The 21,321-nt window shown below is 36.4% G+C and overlaps 1 protein-coding gene across 1 annotated transcript in view; it reads left to right on the forward strand.

Moving 5' to 3' along the window:
* LOC137629498 (zinc finger protein OZF-like) overlaps positions 1–11,034 on the forward strand; it is a 122,271-nt gene extending 111,237 nt beyond the window's left edge. The window contains exons 4-5 of the mRNA XM_068360851.1: positions 7,692–7,800; positions 7,898–11,034. Coding sequence (XP_068216952.1) covers positions 7,692–7,800; positions 7,898–9,096 — 1,308 coding nt within the window. The 3' untranslated portion in view covers positions 9,097–11,034. The remainder of the gene's footprint in view (positions 1–7,691; positions 7,801–7,897) is intronic.
* The last annotated feature ends 10,287 nt before the right edge of the window (positions 11,035–21,321 follow it).

Consider the following 21,321-nt stretch of genomic DNA (forward strand, 5'->3'; position numbering starts at 1 on the left):
GCTATACAAACGCGTAATCATTTAATATAAATACCCGCCTCTACCACTCCTCTCTTGTTCCACATTGAGCCTAAAGCGTTTGAATGAGGAGAGCGGGCTGGCGGGGGGGGGGGGGAGGGAGGGGGGGAAATGGCGGAGCTAAGCTCCGTCCCATACCGCCAGCCAACCAATCAGCACAACTGCCTGGTTTTCTTTCTCTTCGGCTGTTTCAGCTGACCTGAAGCGAATTCCTATATTAAATGGTTACGGGTTTGTTTAGCTAGGAAAAGTACAATTTAGGACAAATTGTCATGTTGTGTAGTCGACCCAGACCCCTCAAGGGATAAGAAGCATCTCTGTTAGGGGTGCAGCAGTGGTGACCGTTATGTACTGGACTTGACGTCAAATGCAGGTAAGTTTCATAAGCGAGTAACCATTTTTTACAAATAGGATCATTGGAGAAGTATTGCTGCCATCATCCTGAATGAGAAGGAGATAGATGAAATGTATTTTAACCCATTGCTTTTAGTAGCTTCATATATATTCAGACATCATATCTTATATTATATTATGGGTTCCTCCTGTAATTGAATACAGTTAACTCTAGGTATAAGCCTAACTTTAGGTTACAAAACCTGTTTCAACCTTCCCCCCTCAGTCTGATTCTTAAGGTTAAAAGTGCTAATCTCACTTACTGGCTGTTGAACAGGGCTTCCCCATACCACCATTTTGCGGTTATAACCCTCTTAATGAGAGAATGTCTTGTTGAAGTCATGTGGTTTCTTCATATTGGTGAAGAGTTGTGACGGGCAAGAGGGCTTTCTAACTTGGGGAAATTACTCCTCAAGTTCGAATCTAAATTTCTCTCAATTTCATCTATTTCTTCAGCTCAATATTTCTCTGACCTTCTCCAGATTATATATATATATATATATATATATATATATATATATATATATATATATTTTATTTATTCATTTGTTTATTTATTTTTTATTTTATTATTTTAAATGGCGTGGATATTTCTACATTCGTTATTACTGCCTGCTTAGATGAATGGGAAAGGGGATCACGGTTGGGAGGTATTTGCATTCAAAGCTATATGTGAGAGAATTGGATATCAGCCATCCCGAAGATGGTTTAGACCTTTTTGGCAGAACTACTTTCAAGGGTTGGGTGGGGGTTGTATCCAATCCTTGAGGTGGGATTCTTGTCTTCTGGCCGGAAGCCCATCATTACAGATATGGAGAGGATGATTCCATATTTTCTTGGTTTTGGTCCTAACTGGTAGGTTTAGCTTATACCTGTGCCTTTATACCTGTTTTGGTGCTATCCTTTGGGTAGGGTATGGAGTAGACCATCTTGGAAGTATACTCCCATTGTGCTGATAGTGGAGAATGCAAATTGACTTTCCAACGTATGATACTTTCTTATAATTCTCAAGCAGGTAAACCAACAAAATAACCAACAAAAAACAAAAAGAAAATCCCACCCTTGACCATGGACCTTCAAATACTGACTCCCCATCCCCGGGATATGCTGACCCCCCCCCCCCCCCCCCCGGGCACTGTTGACGACCTCTGCTAAATCGAATAGGGAAAGTTCTGTTGATGACCTCAGAGTAGGAAAAGACCATTTTACTGATATTCCAAAATCGAGTAATTTGGGTAACACGAGGAAACTTCAAATCCGTCATGTTACCCAAATTCCAATATACACAAACTATGATAATCTATATAAAGCATATGAGTGTTATGAATGAATAAAAGAAATAAGGATGAAATTTGAAGATGAAAAATGGCATTCATAGATATCTTATAGTAGTTATGACGGAGCATTTAATGCAATAAGTGACATGAATATTAAAATTATTAACTTGAATGTCACGGCTGCTCTCTGCGATAAGGTACCAAAAACTTTGGATGTATATAGACCTGCCGATAGGTTGGAAAAAGATGCTGATTTAGTTATGCCTTCCCAGAGAAAGCTAAAACCACCAATGTGGCTTGTAGCTGAATCAAAGGGGGTTACAGGAAATAATTTCAAAATGTGCAAATTAATTCAGAAAAAAGTAGGAACTATTGGACTGGGCGATATATCTCTTTTTGGAAAAAATAGTTTCCTTATCTGTGCCAAATTAAGTACACAGTCTGTAATACTGTCCAACAAAAATAACTAATGATGATATTAAGTTAGCTGTCAAACTCCGCCTAAATTTTAGCTATGGAAGGGGAGTAGTTTTTAACAGAGATCTGTATGAATTTACAGAGGAGATACTGGCCATGTGTCCACTAAATGTATGGAAAGTTCATAAAGTCGCAGGTACATCAATGATAATCCTTACATTCCAGGATGCTGATGTACCATTCCATGTTGTTATTGAAAACGAGATGATTAAAGTAAGACCAATCATGCAGAAGCCACTGCAATGCTTTAATTGTTTTAAATTTGGGCACCCATCTAAAGTTTGCAAAAATGAGAAAATTTGTGGTATTTTCTCCATATCTTACCATGGAGAATGTTCACTTGGAGCCAGGTGTTTAAATTGCAACTCGAATCATGAATCCACAAACAAGAGTTGTGAGCTGTATAAGTTGGAGGAAGCTGCCCTCCACAAATCTAATTTAGAACATATAAGTGTGGGACATGCCAAAAGATTATTAGATAAATCAAATACCTATGCTAAGGCATTAAAATCAAACCCACCTAGTACTGCCAATAGCTCTAGAAAAAGAAATATTCCATCCGATAAAATGACGAGGTGATCATATTACCTCCTGAGGCTTTATCACGTTGTATTAGCAACAGCCTTCGTCCCCCATTACAAAAACGAGTACAAACTTCTCTCAGGCCATGTCCTTGCCTGATTTTTTGGAGGTTCCACTTAAAACCAACTTACCTGATGCACCTGTAGTGGGAAAGGTGCAAAAACCTAGAATCCCACTATCTATTAATCGTAAAAGAGAGAGACCTCCATCTCTCTCAGCCCCCTCCATTAGAAACATTAAAGTTATGACATCAAATAAGTTTGATGTTTTGTCTGTTGATGTTTCTGATGAACCAGAAGATAGACTGAATGAATCAAAAATTCAAGTTGAGGTCCACCATCTACCTCAACAAATAGATCAAAAGGTCGAAAGAAAAACACAAACGTAAATCCCAAGATATCAAGACCATCTCTGAAGAAACCTACAGGTAACAATGTTAGATTAAAAACTGCTAATAGGAAGATCTCATCCAAGATGTCTTCCAGAAATAATCCAAAGTTTTCTCCTCCATTTTGCAATGGAATTGTCAAGGTTTAAGGCCAAATTTGAAGAACTTAAGCTCCTAGTTCATGAACATTCCCCCATAATTGTATGTCTACAGGAAAGTAAGCTTGATGCTAGTCCTCGAGAGTATGTTAACTATAGAACACCACATAATAACAAGCAGGGAGCCATGGCAGAAGTCTCATGTACATTCATCGAGATGTTCCCCCAAATACCTTTGTCTATTTGTACACCCCAGCAAGCAGTGGTTGTACAAATTGATATAGGGAGAAAATATACAATATGCTCTATGTACTTACCTCCAAATGATATTTTATATGATGATTTAGAAGAGGTCAGTCAACAACTCCCTCAACCTTTTCTCTTACTAGGAGATATGAATGGTAGACATCCTTTATAGGGTGATATTTTGGCAAACACAAGGGGCAATATTATCTCATCAATTGTGGAGAATGGGGATGTCGGACTCCTTAATACAGGAGAGCCCACGCACTTCCATAAGTCAGAAAGGTACCTTGTCATGCATTGACCTTTCAATTGCAACCTCCAACTGCTTTCTTGATTTCGATTGGAGGACATTAGCTGATTGGCATACTAGTGATCATGCACCAATCATTATAAACTCCAACAAGGGTCCGCCTTTACAAAGATTGCCACGATGGAATCTTGAAAAGGCAGACTGGGTTAAATTTCGTGAGGTAAGTGAAATCTAGGGGAGTGTAGAACAGTTTGAAAGTATTGATGATGCCATAGACCTACTGAATGGAACTCTCCATTTAGCAGGAATCAATTCGATTCCCAAAACTACAGGATTATTCAAACGACGACCAGTCCCTTGGTGGTCTTCAGAATTAACTGTCTTGTACAGAGCCACCAGAAAATCTCTTGACTAGATTGCGTAGATGCCGTACTGAGGAAAATTTGATAAGATACAAAAAGTGTAGGGCACAGTTCCGTAGTGCCATGAAAGAAGCTAGACGCCAATCTTAGGTGTCTTTTGTTTCCTCCATTAACAGTAGAACACCACCATCTTCTGTATGGAGGAAAATAATAAAGATTGCAGGCAAATGTACCCCAAACCCACCACAAGTGTTGAAGGGGAATGATCAGTATGTGACTGAAGCAATTGATGTTAGCAGTGCCCTGACTGATCATTTTTCAAATGTATCATGCAAATTTGAAGCAGCTCCTGGTCACCAGTATAGGAGCATTGAAGAAACGAAAAATTTTTATTTTGCAACAGGAAGGGAAAAGTCGTATAATGCTCCTTTTACTGAAAGATAATTTAATTCCAGACTTGCTAATTGTAACGATACAGCCCCTGGACCTGATGGAATTCCATATGCAATGTTTAAACATGTACCTTTTAATACAAGTTATCTATTTTAAGCATTATTAATAGAATATGGTATGATCATAGTTATTCAAATGTTTGGTAACTAGCTATTATTTTAGCCTTTTTAAAACCCGGTAAGGACAAGTTTTTAGCAGCAAACTATTGACCAATTGCATTGACATCTTGTTTACGTAAAATCGTGGAGAAGATGGTCAATGCAAGGATGATGTGGTACCTAGAAAAGAAGGTTATTTTATCACCTATTCATTGTGGATTCAGAAAAATGCACTCAACGACTGATGTGTTGATACGACTTGAGTCCTTTATTTGTGGAGCCTTAGCTTCCAAACAGCACCATGTGACAGTTTTTTTTTTACTTTTAAAGGGCATATGATACTACATGGAGATATGATATACTTAAAACCATTCATGAATTGGGATTATGAGGAGAGCTATCACTATTTATTCAGTAATTTCTTTCATATAGACTTCTTCAAGTGAGAGTGGGGGAACTCTCAGAGAGTAAATGTCAGGGAGAAGAGTTCCTCAGGGTAATGTGCTGAGTGTAACCCTGTTTGCATTAGCAATTAATGGGATATCCTTGGTCATTCTCCAGGATGTTCTCTCAACATTATTTGTGGATGATCTCTCTATATCATTTCCTGGAGCTAGAATGGCAATGGTTGAGAGAAAACTACAATTTGCAATTGAGAAAAATATCCAGTGGGCTGATATGAATGGGTTAAAGTTTTCAACAAGCAAAACTACTATTGTCCATTTCTGTCGTATCCGGGGATTACATCTAGATCCGGATATACAGTATATATGAAAGGTCAACGGATCCCATGAGTAGGTGAAGCTAAATTTTTAGGATTGATTTTCAATTCTAGTCTTACATGGGTTCCTCACTTAAGGCATTGAAAGCCAAATGTCTTGAGGCTCCGAATCTTTTAAAAGTATTCTCCCATACATCAAGGGGGGGGGGACAGACTGTAAAACTATTTTAAAATTATACAAGGCCTTTTATTTTTTCCAAAATTAGTTATGGGTATGAAATATACTCCTCAGGCACCCCAACCCAATTAAAGATATTGGATTCAATACATCATGCTGGTATTATATTGTCCACAGGAGTGTTTAGAACCTCACCTATCCCAAGTCTCCTTGTTGATGCTGGAGAGTTACCTCTAGACCATTACCGAATGTCTTCCATTATTCGGTATTGGTTTAGGTTACAAAGACTCCCTAACTCTTTAGCCTTTCAGACTGCAAGCCTTGCAAGACAGTCAACATATTTTGAGTTGCACCCAAAATCTCCTCAACCTTATGGCTTTCTGGTAAAACAATTATTAAACAGTCTTGATATAATTAGAAGTAAGATGCTTCCATTTAAGATATCATCAACCCCTTCATAGAAATTACCAGAGATATCTTTTATTGTAAATATTTTATTGGTGTTTAAAATACATGACTGAATTAGAAGCTAGGTCTCTCTTTATGGAACATGTTGAAGAACATAGGGAATCAGCTTATATATATACCGATAGCTCCAAATCTGATGTTGGCTTTGGATTTGGAGTATATAGTAGTTCTTTTCACTGTAGAGGTGCACTTCCTCCAATATCTTCCATATTTACTGCTGAATTATATGGCATACTAACCACTATTGAGAAAATAGCGTTAAAAAAGGAGGGCAATTTTGCCATTTATAGAGATTCAAGAAGTGTCCTTCAAGCTTTAGAAGGTTTTAACTCTAGTAACCCTTTAGTTCTAAAGATTTTAGAGTGGCTTTTAATTATTGGCCTAAAAGGTATAAATTTTCGATTTTGCTAGGTTCCAGCACACGTAGGTATGTCTGGAAATGAAGAGGCAGATTCACTGGCAAAGAGTGCTGCAGCCGAGTTGCTACCAAGAAGGTATCCCATTCTCTGTGATGACTTTTTACCAGCATTTAAGAATTCTATTTATAACAATTGGCGAAAGCATTGGGATAGTTCAACCGAAAGTAAGATGAGAGAAATTGTGATTGTTATATCCCCAAGGAGGTATAATGGGATGCCCCGAAAATGGGAGACTACTCTTTGTCTTCTCCGCATTAGTCACACTTGGATGACACACAAGTTTCTGCTGGCTGTCCAACACCAACCATATTGCGATGACCGTTTGATACCCATGACAGTGTGGCATTTGTTGACTGAATGCCCCACTTATAGCACAGAAAGAAATAGATATCTGTTTGAGGCTTGGGGTGAGGATGGCAGTTTCATCTTTACCAAGGTCCTTGGATATGATGTGTCGTACAATGCTAGTGTTATTTTTAAATTTATATCAGAAGCAGGTCTTCTTAATGCTATTTAACTTTTATAACATATTTATTTGTCTGGTTTTAATTGAATATTCTTTTAATCTTTATTTATGATAAATGATATTGGCTTCAATGACCTTCGATGTCAGGATGCCTGAGAACCTCAAATCATTTATTCATTGGAGTTATAAGTAGCTCATGATGATTCATTGACCATTCCAAATTGTATTGAAGTTAAACTCCCAATTAAAGGACTGAGTTGTTTATAGCTAGAAAAAATAATACTTTAAATATTTATAATTTTTCCTAGCTTAGTCCTCTAAAATTAGACTTCCCAACTTGACTATCCCTGTCAGTCCTGAGCTGAAGTAGGTGGGGCTACTCGTCTGCATGCAGTGCCTGACATTGTTAATGAATCAATAGCCATTCCATCTGTGCTGAGGACATACCGATATTCTTATTTGAAAGGAGTAAGGTTTTTGTGGCTAGGAAAAATTAATATCAATTCTAAAATATTTCATCTGTTTGTGTGAAAAGGGTTTTGAGGTGAATAACTCGGTACTGTGTACCCAGTGTAACTGATGGTCTCACAGGAGATGCTCTGCATTAGGAAATATACTAAGGGATTTTTAGATACCTAAAATGTATAGCAAGAAGAAATGGAGAGGGGAAGAGATTAAAGAGTCTAGTTTGCATATTTAGGAAAATTACCGTTTACTTTAGACAGTTGTCCTTATATTTAAGAAAACTTCAAGATGTTCACTTTCCCTATTCCAATGTTAGTTCTCTATTATTTCAGACTTTACATTACAAAGGAAATAATCATCCAACTCTTATGGCAAGGTTGTGCACACTACTGAAGATATGTTCAAGAGATAGAGATACATGTCTGAGTAAAAGGAAGAAGGGTTTGTGTTGATTTATGTTGTTAGAATTTCATGTCAATAATATTGAAGAGGATGTCATCTTGTGATAGAGAAAGAATGACGAATTCTAAATCCACAGATTTTCCAGTGAAAAGCAAAAGTGAAGATTTGTCTTCACTCCCTGCAGTCGAGCTGGAAAATAATGATTTGGTTGGCAAGGTTTCACTCTTTGTTGATGGCTCTCTTTACATGGATCCAGACATGGAATTCAAAGCAGAGCCAGAAATAGAATTCAAAGCAGAGCCAGAAATATTTGAGTCAAGCAAACGTGACATGGAATATTCTCATGACTATGATGCATCAGTGAGTGAGGACGTTTTACCAAGATGCAAAAAGGAAGTTAACAAAGAAGATGAAAGTGTAATGACGTATTTAATGACTAGTGTGAAAGAGGAATGTGGCATAGGGGATGTCAACGAAGAGGTAAACACCGGAGGTCAGTTCAGATGCAGAGAATGTGGGAAAACATTTTATAAGCAAGATGATCTTGCAGCACATTATGAAACTCACACTAGGAGGAAGGCATTCAGGTGTAGTGAATGTGGCAAAGTGTTTTCTCAGAAAATTGTTCTCATAACACATTTAAGAATTCACACTGGGGAGAAACCATTCAAGTGTAGTGTCTGTGAGAAAGCATTTTCTCAGAAAATTCATCTCTCACAACATTATAGAATTCACACTGGGGAGAAGCCATTCAAATGCAATGTCTGTGATAAACCGTTTTCTCAAAAAAGTGAACTCATAACTCATCATAGAATTCACACTGGCGAGAAGCCATTTAGGTGCACTGTCTGTGACAAGGCATTTTCTCAAAAGAGTCATCTCACAATTCATTATAGCATTCACACTGGCGAGAAGCCCTTTAGGTGCACTGTCTGTGATAAAGCATTTTCTCAGAGAAGTGCTCTCACAAATCATCATAGCATTCACAGTGGAAATAAGCCATTCAAGTGCAATATTTGTGACAAAGCATTTCCTCATAGAAGTCATCTCGCAAATCATTATAGAATTCACACCGGTGAGAAGCCTTTCAAGTGCAGTGCCTGTGACAAAGTGTTTTCTCAGAGAAGTGATCTAACAATACATTATAGAATTCACACCGGCGAGAAGCCTTTCAAGTGCCATATCTGTGACAAAGCATTTTCTCGGAAAGGTCATCTAACAATACATTATAGAATTCACACTGGTGAGAATCCTTTCAAATGCAGTGCCTGTGACAAAGCATTTTCTCGGAAAAGGTATCTCACAGAACATTTTAGAATTCACACTGCGGAATAACCATTCAAGTGCAATCACATGGCAAAGTATATTATATTTCAGAATTTAGTTTTTCACAGCATATGAAGATTTGTGCGGGAGGAAAGTTGTAAGAAAATAGGGAAGTTGTAAAATTCTTTTTAAAAGAGAACAAAGTTTTAACTATTTTTTATCTATCTACCATGGACTTATCCCAATTTTGGAAAGTAGCTGACATTCAAATAGAAATAAATAGGGGATTTTTTTCCCCTTGTTCCTCCTTACTTGATGAGGGACTCAGCCAAGTTTGATTGGTGCTGCTAGGGAACCACACCCCCCTCCCTCGCGTTCCGCCACGAATGAAGCTTCATACACTGACTCTCCCTTTGCCACTACCTCACCGGTTACCAAGGTGATCCAATTTCTCGCCATTCATTTCTATTTCTAGCATGCTGGTTTGCCTATCTTGCAGCTATCCTCCTGTCAGCTAGGGCTTTCTTCACTCCATCCATCCACCCAGACTTTGGCCTTCCTCTTGCATGTCTCCCATTAACTCTTCCATTCATCACCTTCTTCAGCAGATGACCATTTTCCATCCTCTCTACATGGCTAAACCATTTCAACACGTATCCAAATCTAGCTTCCAATTCATTCCTTACACCCGTTCTCACTCTTATTATTTCATTCCGAACCTTGTACAATCAAGATGCACCTGCCATACTCCTCAGACACTCCATCTCAAACACATTTAATATCTGTCTCTCCGTCACTTTCATTCTGTACAACTCCGATCCATACATCACAGTTGGTGCAATCATTTTCTCATACAGAACTCTCTTTATAATCCTGCCTAACCCTTTATTCTTTACTAATCCCTTCACTCTCCCATCACTTTAAATCCTTCATTCACTCTCTGACGTACATCTGCTTCTACTCAACCATTTGCAACAACAGACCCCAAATACTTAAACTGATCTGCTTCCTCAAGTAACTCTACATTCAACATGATGTTCAACTTAGCACCAACCTCCCATTCTGTTCACCTCATAACCTTGCTGTTACCCACATCAACTTGCAACATCCTTCTCTTACACACCTTTCCAAACTCTGTCACTAATTTTCACAGCTTCTCTGAGTCCGCAATTAATACAGTATCATCTGCAAACAATGATTGATTCACCTCCCACTCATGATCGCTTTCATATATGTTTAAGTTCTCAACCAAGCACTCGAGCATTCGCCTCTCTTACAGCTCCATCAAAAAGCAAAATCAACAACCATGGCAACATCACACATTCCAGTCTCAACCCCCATTCTAACTGGAAACCTCTCGCTCAATTCATTCCATATTCTAACACCTACTTTACTGACTATCTATAAACTCTTCACTGCTTGCAGCAACCTTCCACCAATTCCATATAACATCACATTCCATAGTGCATCCCTATCATCACTATCAAAAGTTTTCTCCTGATCCATAAATGCCAAATATACCTCCTTAGCTTTTGCGGAATATTTCTCGCATATCTGCAAAACTATAAAAATCTGATGTGTACATCCCATACCTCTTCTACAGCCACCCTGCACTTCTAAGATTGTTCCCTCTGTTTTATCCTTAATTTTATCAATTAACACTACCATACACTTTTCCAACTACACTCAACAAACCAATTCCCCTAGAATTACAACACTCATGGACATCTCCCTTACCTTTATATAACGGAACAATACACACACACACACATACACAGTTCATTGATGCCAATGACTGCATAAAACACATATTAAACAACCTCATCAACCATTCCAAGTAGTCACACCCCTTTCCTTTAACATCTCAGCCCTCATACCATCTATAATAGGTGCTTTTTTCTGCTCTCGTCACTTCCTCTCTTGTAATATCTCTCTCAAATGAATTGAATGTCCATACTCGCTAGACTAAGTGAAACTGTACCAAATTAAAGTGTTATTATGATGAAATTGTATCATATTTGGCCTTTTAATAACCACATTTCTTGTGAATTGTATGAAGGTTTATCAATTCATATCCCTGTGTTTTGAACCCAGGAGTTCTCCTTAGGTCTTTCTGAGGACTTGCCACTATGCACTGATACTTGCCAGGATAGATAGGAAGCTAGTATAGATTTTCTTCACCTACCAGGGATGTGAACAGAAAGGGACACTTTAGCTATTCTCATGGAGATTATCCACCATCCTTAGAAAAAAAAATGTTTTTAAGGCCTTCTAGGCTGTCTATTTTAGTTTCCCCAGAGACATTCTTAAATATTCTTCATCAAGGACAATGGCAGGTAAATTTTGATTGGTGAAAATCCAGGAAAGTATCAGTGACTATACTAATTTATTTTTGATAAGTCAGATTTGCTCTCTCTCTCAGGGGTGCCCTTTTAGCTTATAAAAGTTTATTAATAGCTAATTAGTTGGAAGTATTTCATCGGAAATACATCATTGCTTTCAAATAATTACATAATAATGTGAATTGAAGCTTATTTACCAACCGAAATTCCTCCCTCAGATATGTATTTTATCAATAAATAATTTTAACGAATAAAGATATTATAAAGTATTGTGATGGTAAGTCTAAACTTAATAACAACACCTGCCAAGGTCAATGACAGGAGCTTGTTTTCTGATTCACACTGCATAATTTTATAACTTTTCATGTATCTTAATAAAAATTATGTTAAATTACACAAAGAATAAGAAAAACATGTTATAAACTTTCTTTGAATACCAGAATCTACTAAAAACATGGAATTTATAAAACTCGCTTTTGTTGAAAATTTGGGGGCAGACAAAAGGACAAGTGTACAATGTATCAGTGCCATCTATTGCCAATGTATCCTACTAATGATCATAAGAGCTCGCAAAAATTCCAGTGACTTTTTAATCTTGGGTACCGTCTTTGTTTACAAACACGTGAAATAAGTGCGTGTTAACTAACATAATCATTCAGCTTTAGGTAGCTGAACAGTTAACACTGCCTTTTTATTGTATTAAGGTCGCAATAAATGGTAAGATCTTTTTAGATTGGTTGTTTAAAATTAATTGTGTGTGTATATATATATATATATATATATATATATATATATATATATATATATATATATATATATATATATATAATGTGTGTGTGTGTGTGGAGAAATTGTCTTTTTATTTAATCGGTGAGTGGGAACTTCTTGTTCCGGGAAAGTCTCCCTACATCGGTTTAGCACAGATCAGCAGGGGAGGAAAAGGAGCGCTATCACTCAAGGCACAAAAACCCTGTTAATAACTTTGATGACGTTGTTCATGAACCTTCACTTTAAATGCGAAAAGAAAAAAAAAAACTGTACTCTGTCTAGAGGCCTGAAAACTCCACACATGAAATAAAAGTAATTTGATGGCCTACTCTAGCTTTGTCAGGTCTAAGGTCATCTACACTCTTAGGCTCTGTTTCGGCTCCATCCCAAGGACCCCAGTGAGATACTGGACAGGAATTTTACTGTAAATAATTATTGAGACAATGGCAATGGATGGGAGCAGTGATGTATTGTAAAGTAAAAGTTAAAGATATTGATCTTTACCTTCGAAGCATAGGGATTAAATACTAAGTCACTCGCTAACACACACTTACTCTTAAGTTACTCAGACTTACTTACTCCTTTCAATATATCAGGTATACTGTCCCAGGATTATATATTCTTAATAAACAAAATCAAATAAATGATGGAGTAAAATACGAAGGGGTAATTAACCTAATTTTGCTTTATTATACAAATTTACATGGAAAGAAACAGACATCTGAACATCAAGTAAAAGGATCAAGCAAACAAAATTTAATGAAAGAAATGCAAATTAGAAGAAAATAAAAATATGCATGACTCGAGGTCTCTTGCAATGATTAATGATTGAAATGGGGTCAGACATGCGGCCCTGTGACCCAAGACTGTGCTAGTCTCTGAAGCAAAAGTTAAATGCAAAATCTGTACACAATCCCATGCACAAAGCCCAAAATATGTAAACGCCAGTTAAACCTTAATCAAGTAAAAAATAACCTGAGCTAAAAATTGGGGAAAACTAGTGGCCACGTGGTACCTGTACTCCTTACTTGGAAGACAGCCCTTTTCCTCAAATAGCTGTCACAGCTTGTTTGATTAAATTGCCGCTGACCGAATCCGAATAGTGTGCACGGTTTGCACCCTTGACTGGCTCACCCCTGGAATCCTCGCTTTCGATAGGTATGGTGTCCCAGGCTCGTCTTCTTATCTATCTCCAGCCGACAGTATCCTGGTGGAATCAAATTGGGGGGCGGTACGGTTGTGAGTCAGAGGTACACAGACTGCCTGACCAGGTCGGTCAGCTGGTTACAACTACAGCTCGTGCGCAAATGGGCCGACCCTTAAGTCGTGAAAGTTCACCTCTCTTCACCTTCTAAAACAGGTGATGGTCGTGGTGCGTAGGATAACGCAATTGAGGTGCCATATTGGGACTTTAGGGCAGGGCAATGCAAAGTTGTAAGGAGTGAATGGGAGGCAGGATTTTGTACAAAATACTTAGAGAAATCTTGCAGCTCTAAGGGAATATACATATACAATAATTCTACCTATTCTGGCTTACTAAAGTTTAATCAGTTAAGTGATCAATTAGTAATGGGCTGGTGCGATGGGCATACATCTTAAAATTAAGACACTTGAATTAGTACTAAGAGATAAAAGCTGCATTCAAGTCTGCACTTTTAAAATTATATTCAAAACCAGTGTAATAATTTATTTCGACACATATTTTGAGGAAAGAACCATCATACGCCGGCATAAGGCTTTTGGTTTGGGGTTCTACGCTGTGACGTCACGAACATGGCGTACGCTATTGTCACGAGTTCAGTTGATATAAAATAGTTCTCCCGATGTTTTCGGTAAAGAAAACGTAAAGTAAGAGTGGTAGCAAAAGTTAAAGTGTTAACTACAGTATTGGCAGCAAGACCAAAAATACAAAAGGAAGAAGAAGAGTGAAGATAAATTCTTCACAATATATATATATGTATATATATATATATATATATATATATGTGTGTGTGTGTGTGTGTGTATGTATATATGTATATATACATGTTGTATATATGTATATAGATATGTGTATGTATGTGTAAAACACGAAAAAATGTTGCTCATGTGATAAATCATAAAGAAAAACGAAAATTTTAAGTGAATCCTTGCCAGTTTCGTCTCTTATTAGATGAAGTCGAAGAAACAAAACCATTCAGGATTGTGTACATATATATGTATATATATATATATATATATATTTATAATATATATATATATATATATATATATATATATATATATTTATAATATATATATATAATATATGTATATATATATATAATATATGTATATATATATATATATATATATATATATATATATATGTATGTATATATATATCATCATCATCATCATCAAGTATAACTAGTTCACTGGAAGGTAAAGACATAAGCCATGTCCTTTCAATTGCATTTTCCCATGCCAGTATAAACCTGCAAATTTTCTTAGTTCATCAACCCACAGTGTTCTTTTCCTTCCCCTGCTTCGTTTGCAATCTCTAGGAAGCCATTCTGTTAGTCTTAATCTCCATCTATTGCCTGGGATTCTCATTATATGTCTCGTCCATGTCTTATTTTTTTATATTACATGTTAGAATATCTTCTATTTTAGTTTGCTCTCGCATCCATGTTCTTTTTCTGTCTCTCCGAGTTATCCTATCATTATTATTTCCATAGCTCTTTGAGTTGTAATTAGCTCATGTTTTAAGCTCTTATTAAGGCTCCAATTCTCTGATGCATACTGGTAGGACCATATTTTAAGAGAAATGGGCAATTGACTTTTCATAATCATATTTTGTTTACCAAAATATCTTTAAACCATGCTTATCCTTCTTTTAAATTCGGTGCCATGGCCTTCTCAAACACTTATTGTCTGTCATAATTACGTATATTCATTAATAATCTCTAGAGGATCGTCCATAACCCTTATTTGTTGTCTACATTTTCATTGCAGACTATTTTCGTTTTACTTATTCATTTTCAGTCCTACATGTCTCCTTTCTCTATTCAAATCTTTTATCATCTTTTGAAATTCCTCCCATGATTCACTAAACACAACTATGTCATTTGCATATCTTAAAATTGTTAAGGCACTCTCCATTAATATTAATTCCTACATTTTCCCAACCTACATTTTAAAAATTTCCAGGCATGTTGCGAATAATTTAAGAGACTTGCGGCCTCCCTGTCTAACCCCTTTCTCAATCAGAATTTTCTCACTATCTTTGATTTTATTTAGTTATATGATTGCTGTACTACCCTTACTACATAAGATTCATCCATTCCTTGTCTTTGAAGGGCGTTCATTACTGCTGAAGTTGTGACCGAATCAAAAGCTTTCTCATATTCTATAAATGCTATACATATTGGTTTGTCATACTCTTGATTTTTCCAGTAGCTAGTTAATTTCATGGATATGGTTTGTTGTTAAATACCCACCTCTAAAGCGTGCCTGCTCTCTTGCTTGAATAAATTCTAGCTGTCTTCCTATTCATCTTAACATATTTTATATATAACAGAGTAAACTTTTTGGGCGGTAATTTTTCAGGACTTTTGTGATTTAGTATAACGATACATTTTTCTAAGCTGTAGGAAAAGCGTATTCTTGCAGTCATTATGTGTAGAGTTCAGCAAGTTTAACTACGATGAATTCTCCTCCATCTATTATTTAATCAATTGTTAAGCCATCTTCTCCTTCTGCTTTGCCTCTTTTCATATCTTTTAATCATTTCTTTACTTCTCCTTCTGTTATGTTTGGTACTTGCTCAGGTGTTCCATTATTTCTATTAGCAAAGTTATTTCTTATATCACCATGGTATAACCTTGTATAGAAATCCTCTGCAATTTTTATCACTCCATTTCTTTTATTGATATTTTCATTTTCATCCTTTAAAACAAACATCTCTTGCCGCCCTGTTCCAAGTCTTCTTTTCATCAATTTGATGCCTTTTCTCTAGTGTTTCCTCAATTTTGGTTTGATTTTGCTTACGAATGTCTTTGGTGTTTAGTTTGGTTAATGTTTTGGATAGTTCTGCTAATTCTATTTCATCTCTCTAGGATTTGATCCCAGTTTCCAATATTTTCTTAATAAGGTTAAACGTCTTTTCTGGTAGTTTTCCTTAAGCTTGTTTGTAAACTTTTCATCCTATCTCTTGTGCGAATTCCAATACAAAATTAGTTTTAACTACTATTCATTTCTTCTTTACTTGCTTAAATTTCATCATGTAGATGGGAGTACCTATTTTGCATTGCTAAACTAAACTCATCAGGTTTTATGTCCTTACAGGAGTGTTTATTTTCTTTATTAAGATAAGTGGTTTTCTTTCTATCCTTAGATTTAAACAAATTTTGCTTCTCACTATTCTATGGTCGCTTGACTTTAAATTTTTAACACTTTTACATCTTTAGCTAAATTTAATTTTCACTGAGAATTAAGTCTTTTTTTTTTTTCTTGTTTCTCCATTTACGCTTCTCCATGTCCATTTTCTATGTTCCTTTTCATAAAAAAATGAGTTCAGGATTTTAAGATTGTATGCCTCCTCTTTCATTCCTTATGCCAACTCTTAAGTTTACCCATTGTTTGACCCAAAACAAATATAAATTAAGAGTTTGTTTTTCCATAGATATTTCCAGATTTTCATGAAGTTTCTAATACTTTCTATGTATGGGATGTTGTTGGTGTATAAGCTTGAATGCTCTTCAGTTTGTACTTTTTATTTATTTTGATAATTAACCCTGCAATTCTTTCACTATTACTACAAAATTCTTCTATGTTACCTGCAAGATTTTTAATACCTGAAAACCCAGTCCATTGTTTCTTTTTCCCTTTTATATCCTCAGTAGCAAATTGTATGGCCATCTTTTAACTCTATATAAGATTACCCAGTTCTAATTTCACTCAATCCTATTATATTCCTATTTCTTTCTTTCAACTCCTCTAGTAACACAGCAAAATCTTCGTCCCTAGACAGAGTCCTGACATTGTATAATGCAAGATTTATTTTCCAAAGGTGGCCTATTCTAGTCAAGAGATATGTATACAGTGGGCTGTATACATACAGTATATAGGGTTATTGTCACGACCCTTGTCGGGTCGTGGTGCAAGTACTTATTTCACGAATAGGGAGGACAGTGATGGTATAATTATCCTTCATAAAATTGGTCAGTGGTAACGAAAACACTAGGGAAAACTTAACAATATTTATTAACAACAATTTTTTGAAAAGCCAACCTTGTGACTACCTAACAATTTAACAACTTAACTTTAAAAATATAACAATTAATGATTAACAAATAACTACATGAACATTTTAACCAATCAATAATTAATAATTAACACTTAGCCATTAATAAAAAAATTCCCCAACGGGAAACAACACACTCAACTAGAGAGAGTTAAATATTTCAAATAATTAAACACTAAACTAAACAAAAACACTAAATACCTAAATGCTCTCACACTCTTTGAGGCTGGAGAAAACAACACCCATAGCTCCAAATAAGGTAGCGGCTCCACAGGCAAACTACTACTGTAGGGAATACTGTACAGCTCCATAGGACTCCTCACCAAAGGCAAGGAAATATAGCCCCAATCCAATATAAAAAAAGGTTAATGAAGGATCCTACCTGGCAACTGTCTCCCTACATATCGCAACAAGCTCCAAGGCTCCTGCAGCTAACCCTGGCGAGGATTCGTCGACGGGGGCCGTCTCTCCCGAGTCCTCAAAGCCGGGATTTCAGCGTCTACTCTATGGACTACAGAAGAGAACACAAAGGAACTGCAAAACACTGCAGGTGGCAGAAATTTACCTGCAAAAGGCTGTCAACAAAAGGTGGCGCAATCCTCAAAAGGCTAAACGGTGAGCAGTTGCAGTATGTCCTGAGAACCTTGGGCCTCGACTGTGCACTTTAGCAAATGAGTTCCTCACTGGTAAACACCGGTGTCTTTTTCTATCTAAGGACTCGAAAAACACAGAAAAGAAAACAAAACGTTAAACTAGACACTTAAAATTTGAAATAAGTGGGGAGGAGGTTAAACCAGCATTTCAACAGAAAAAAACTGTAAATTTACAAATACCGCCTTATGAAATAGAATTTTCACACTAATTTTACATAAAACAAATAAATGTAGAAACAAGGCTGATAAAAATCAAATAAAAAATTACGTTAATCCATAAGTTATATATAGCGTTGTGGAAGTGTATTGCATGGAGGACTATCAATAATCAAGTGTCTAAATCTTGAGTGTGGCAGTGACTTTGGTCTCATATTTTTCCTTTATAGGGAACATCTATGTCAAAAACAGTGTATCGATAAAGCTTTTCCTCCTTATCTGTTGAGGGTGTTCCCAGAGAGAAACACAACAGAAGTCAGTTTCAAGTGTCTAAAGTGTGAATATGTAAGCGACTTAAAGTCTTTTTTTTTTTTCCTTTAGAGGGAACCTCTTTATGTAAAGAAAACTGTGGACTATAGATATATATAGTCCTGTTCCACTCTTTCTGTAGAGACGGTTTTCAGAGAAAAACATAAATCAGTTTCTTACATCATATAAACTTTTCCCAACAAATGACACTTGTATGTAATAGAGAAGCTGCTAGCACACTTGACACACACACCCACACACCTCCGTACCTTCCTTCCCCTTAACAAACTGACCACACATGCCTTATCCTTTTCAAGAAATTAAATTGATAATCTTTTTGACATTCCCCTCGGATAGATAAGATTAGATTTCCGCCAATCGCATCTGCATAAACAACCATTGTCTTTGTGACGTCATGCTATGCAAACAAATCAGTAAATCGGTGCACTTTTGAAACTTCATTATATTCGAGACGGCCACTTGGTCGTTCGATTTGAACTTATTGATTTAAACTAAATTCCACCACCTTTGAATCCACAGTTTGGGCTAGTAGATTCTTAGATTCTTTCTTTCATTCCCACTCAGTACATAAAGAACAAAGAGAAGAAAGCCTCGTATCCTAGACGGAGAAACGTCTTGTACCTATTGTTGGTGGATACCAACTAATCTAGTTATTTGATTTCCATGGCATTTACATGATTATTATTGTGACGGTGTCTTGACAACTGTGACGTCATCAAGAGGAGTGGCCTATGTGGTGATTGCCAGGTTGGAGTTGGAGTCCTCCTCAAACTCGTTTATTCCTTTGGTAGCTGCAACCTTATTATCCTTGTGAGCTAAGGATGGGGTGTTTAACCCTGGATAGGTACGGTGGGTCGTTTGCGACCCCGAGCGTAAAAAAAAAACAGGTTTTTCTCACGTGACTCACCCCTGTGACTGAATTTGTGGGTGATCGACCTGCAGGAGGTGTCTCCCCTACACGCTCTAGTAGTGTCCAGATGTGCATTGCTGTAGCTGTACTCCTTCCCCGATTTCTGAGACGCGTCGGGGTCGTTCGCGTCCGAGTTTACCCTTATGAGGTAGTTTGCATAATTATCAAAGTTATTACGTATTATGAAATTGTCGTAGAATGGTGCAACTTGTATAGGTTATCAGTTGTGGAAAGTCTTGGTGGATTGTTTGGCTACCATGTGCATGTTTTTTTTTTTAGTTAAAATGTCGTTCATCACCACGAGGACCATTTTACCGCGAGTGCCCCTTTTTCATTTTTTTTCATTTTTTTGCCAAGTCATTTTTCCGTAAGATATTGCCAAATAGTGTCGAAAAACTTTTGCTTGTTTAGTGTTGGAAAGTGTGTCTAGATGATCTGGCTACCCATGCATGACTTTGTTTTTGTCAGATACGACGTAGTTATTGGTATATTGGGTATTTAACTGCGGTTACCAATTTCTGTTTTTTTTCAATATTTGTAAAAATTACTACGTAGTAAGGAATTGCCGTATATTATTCATTTTTTTTTCATGTTTATGTGTTAGAAAGTGTACCTTGATGGTTGGGCTAACACGTGCATGTCTTTTTTTTTATCTGAGATGTCGTATATTAGAATGTCGGGCATTTTACCGCGAGTGTCCCTTTTTAATTTTTTTTAATTTTTTTGCCAAGTCATTTTTCCGTAAGATATTGCGAAATAGTGTCGTAAAACTATTGTTTTTTTAGTGTTGGAAAGTGTGTCTAGATGATCTGGCTACCCATGCATGACTTTGTTTTTGTCAGATACGACGTAGTTATTGGTATATTGGGTATTTAACTGCGGTTGCCAATTTCTGTTTTTTTTTCAATATTTGTAAAAATTTGCTACGTAGTAAGGAATTGCCGTATATTATTGATTTTTTTTCATGTTTATGTGTTAGAAAGTGTGCCTTGATGGTTGGGCTAACACGTGCATGTCTTTTTTTTTTATCTGAGATGCCGTATATTAGAATGTTGGGCATTTTTCCGCGAGTGCCCCTTTTTATTTGTTTTGCATTTTTTTGCTTAGTCATGTTACCGTAAGGAATTGGCAAGTAGTGTCGCAAAACTTATATTTTTATAGTGTTGGAAAGTGTTTCTAGATGATCTGGCTACCCATGCCTATTTTTTTTTTAGCCAGATATGGCGTATATATAAGTATGTGTTCGATTTTCCTGTGATTGCCATTTTTTCGTTTTTCCCATTTCTTTCAAAATTACTACGTACTAAGGAACTATCACAGAGTAATATTTCATTTATATGTTTATTTGTCGGAAAATATGCCTTGATGGTTTGCCTAGCACGTGGCTGAAATTTTTTTTTTCTGAAATGCCGTATATTAGAATGGCCATTTTTCCACGAGTGCCCCTTATTATTTGTTTTGCATTTTTTTGCTTAGTCATGTTACCGTAAGGAATTGGCAAGTAGTGTCGCAAAACTTATATTTTTATAGTGTTGGAAAGTGTTTCTAGATGATCTGGCTATCCATGCCTATCTTTTTTTTAGCCAGATATGGCGTATATATAGGTATGTGTTCGATTTTCCGGTGATTGCCATTTTTTCGTTTTTTCCCAATTCTTTCAAAATTACTACGTACTAAGGAACTATCACAGAGTAATGATTCCTCTAGATGTTTATTTGTCGGAAAATTTTGTTTACTTTTTTTTTGATTGAATATCATCAAATTTTTTTAGCTAAAATATTGTTTTACATTTTTTTTTTCGATTTTATTTCCCTTCAAAAAAAATTTTTTGGGTCAGAATTTTAATTTTATAGTCGTAAAATAATCGAC

This window comes from Palaemon carinicauda, chromosome 37, assembly GCF_036898095.1.
Source record: "Palaemon carinicauda isolate YSFRI2023 chromosome 37, ASM3689809v2, whole genome shotgun sequence".
In the NCBI taxonomy this organism is placed as follows: domain Eukaryota; kingdom Metazoa; phylum Arthropoda; class Malacostraca; order Decapoda; family Palaemonidae; genus Palaemon; species Palaemon carinicauda.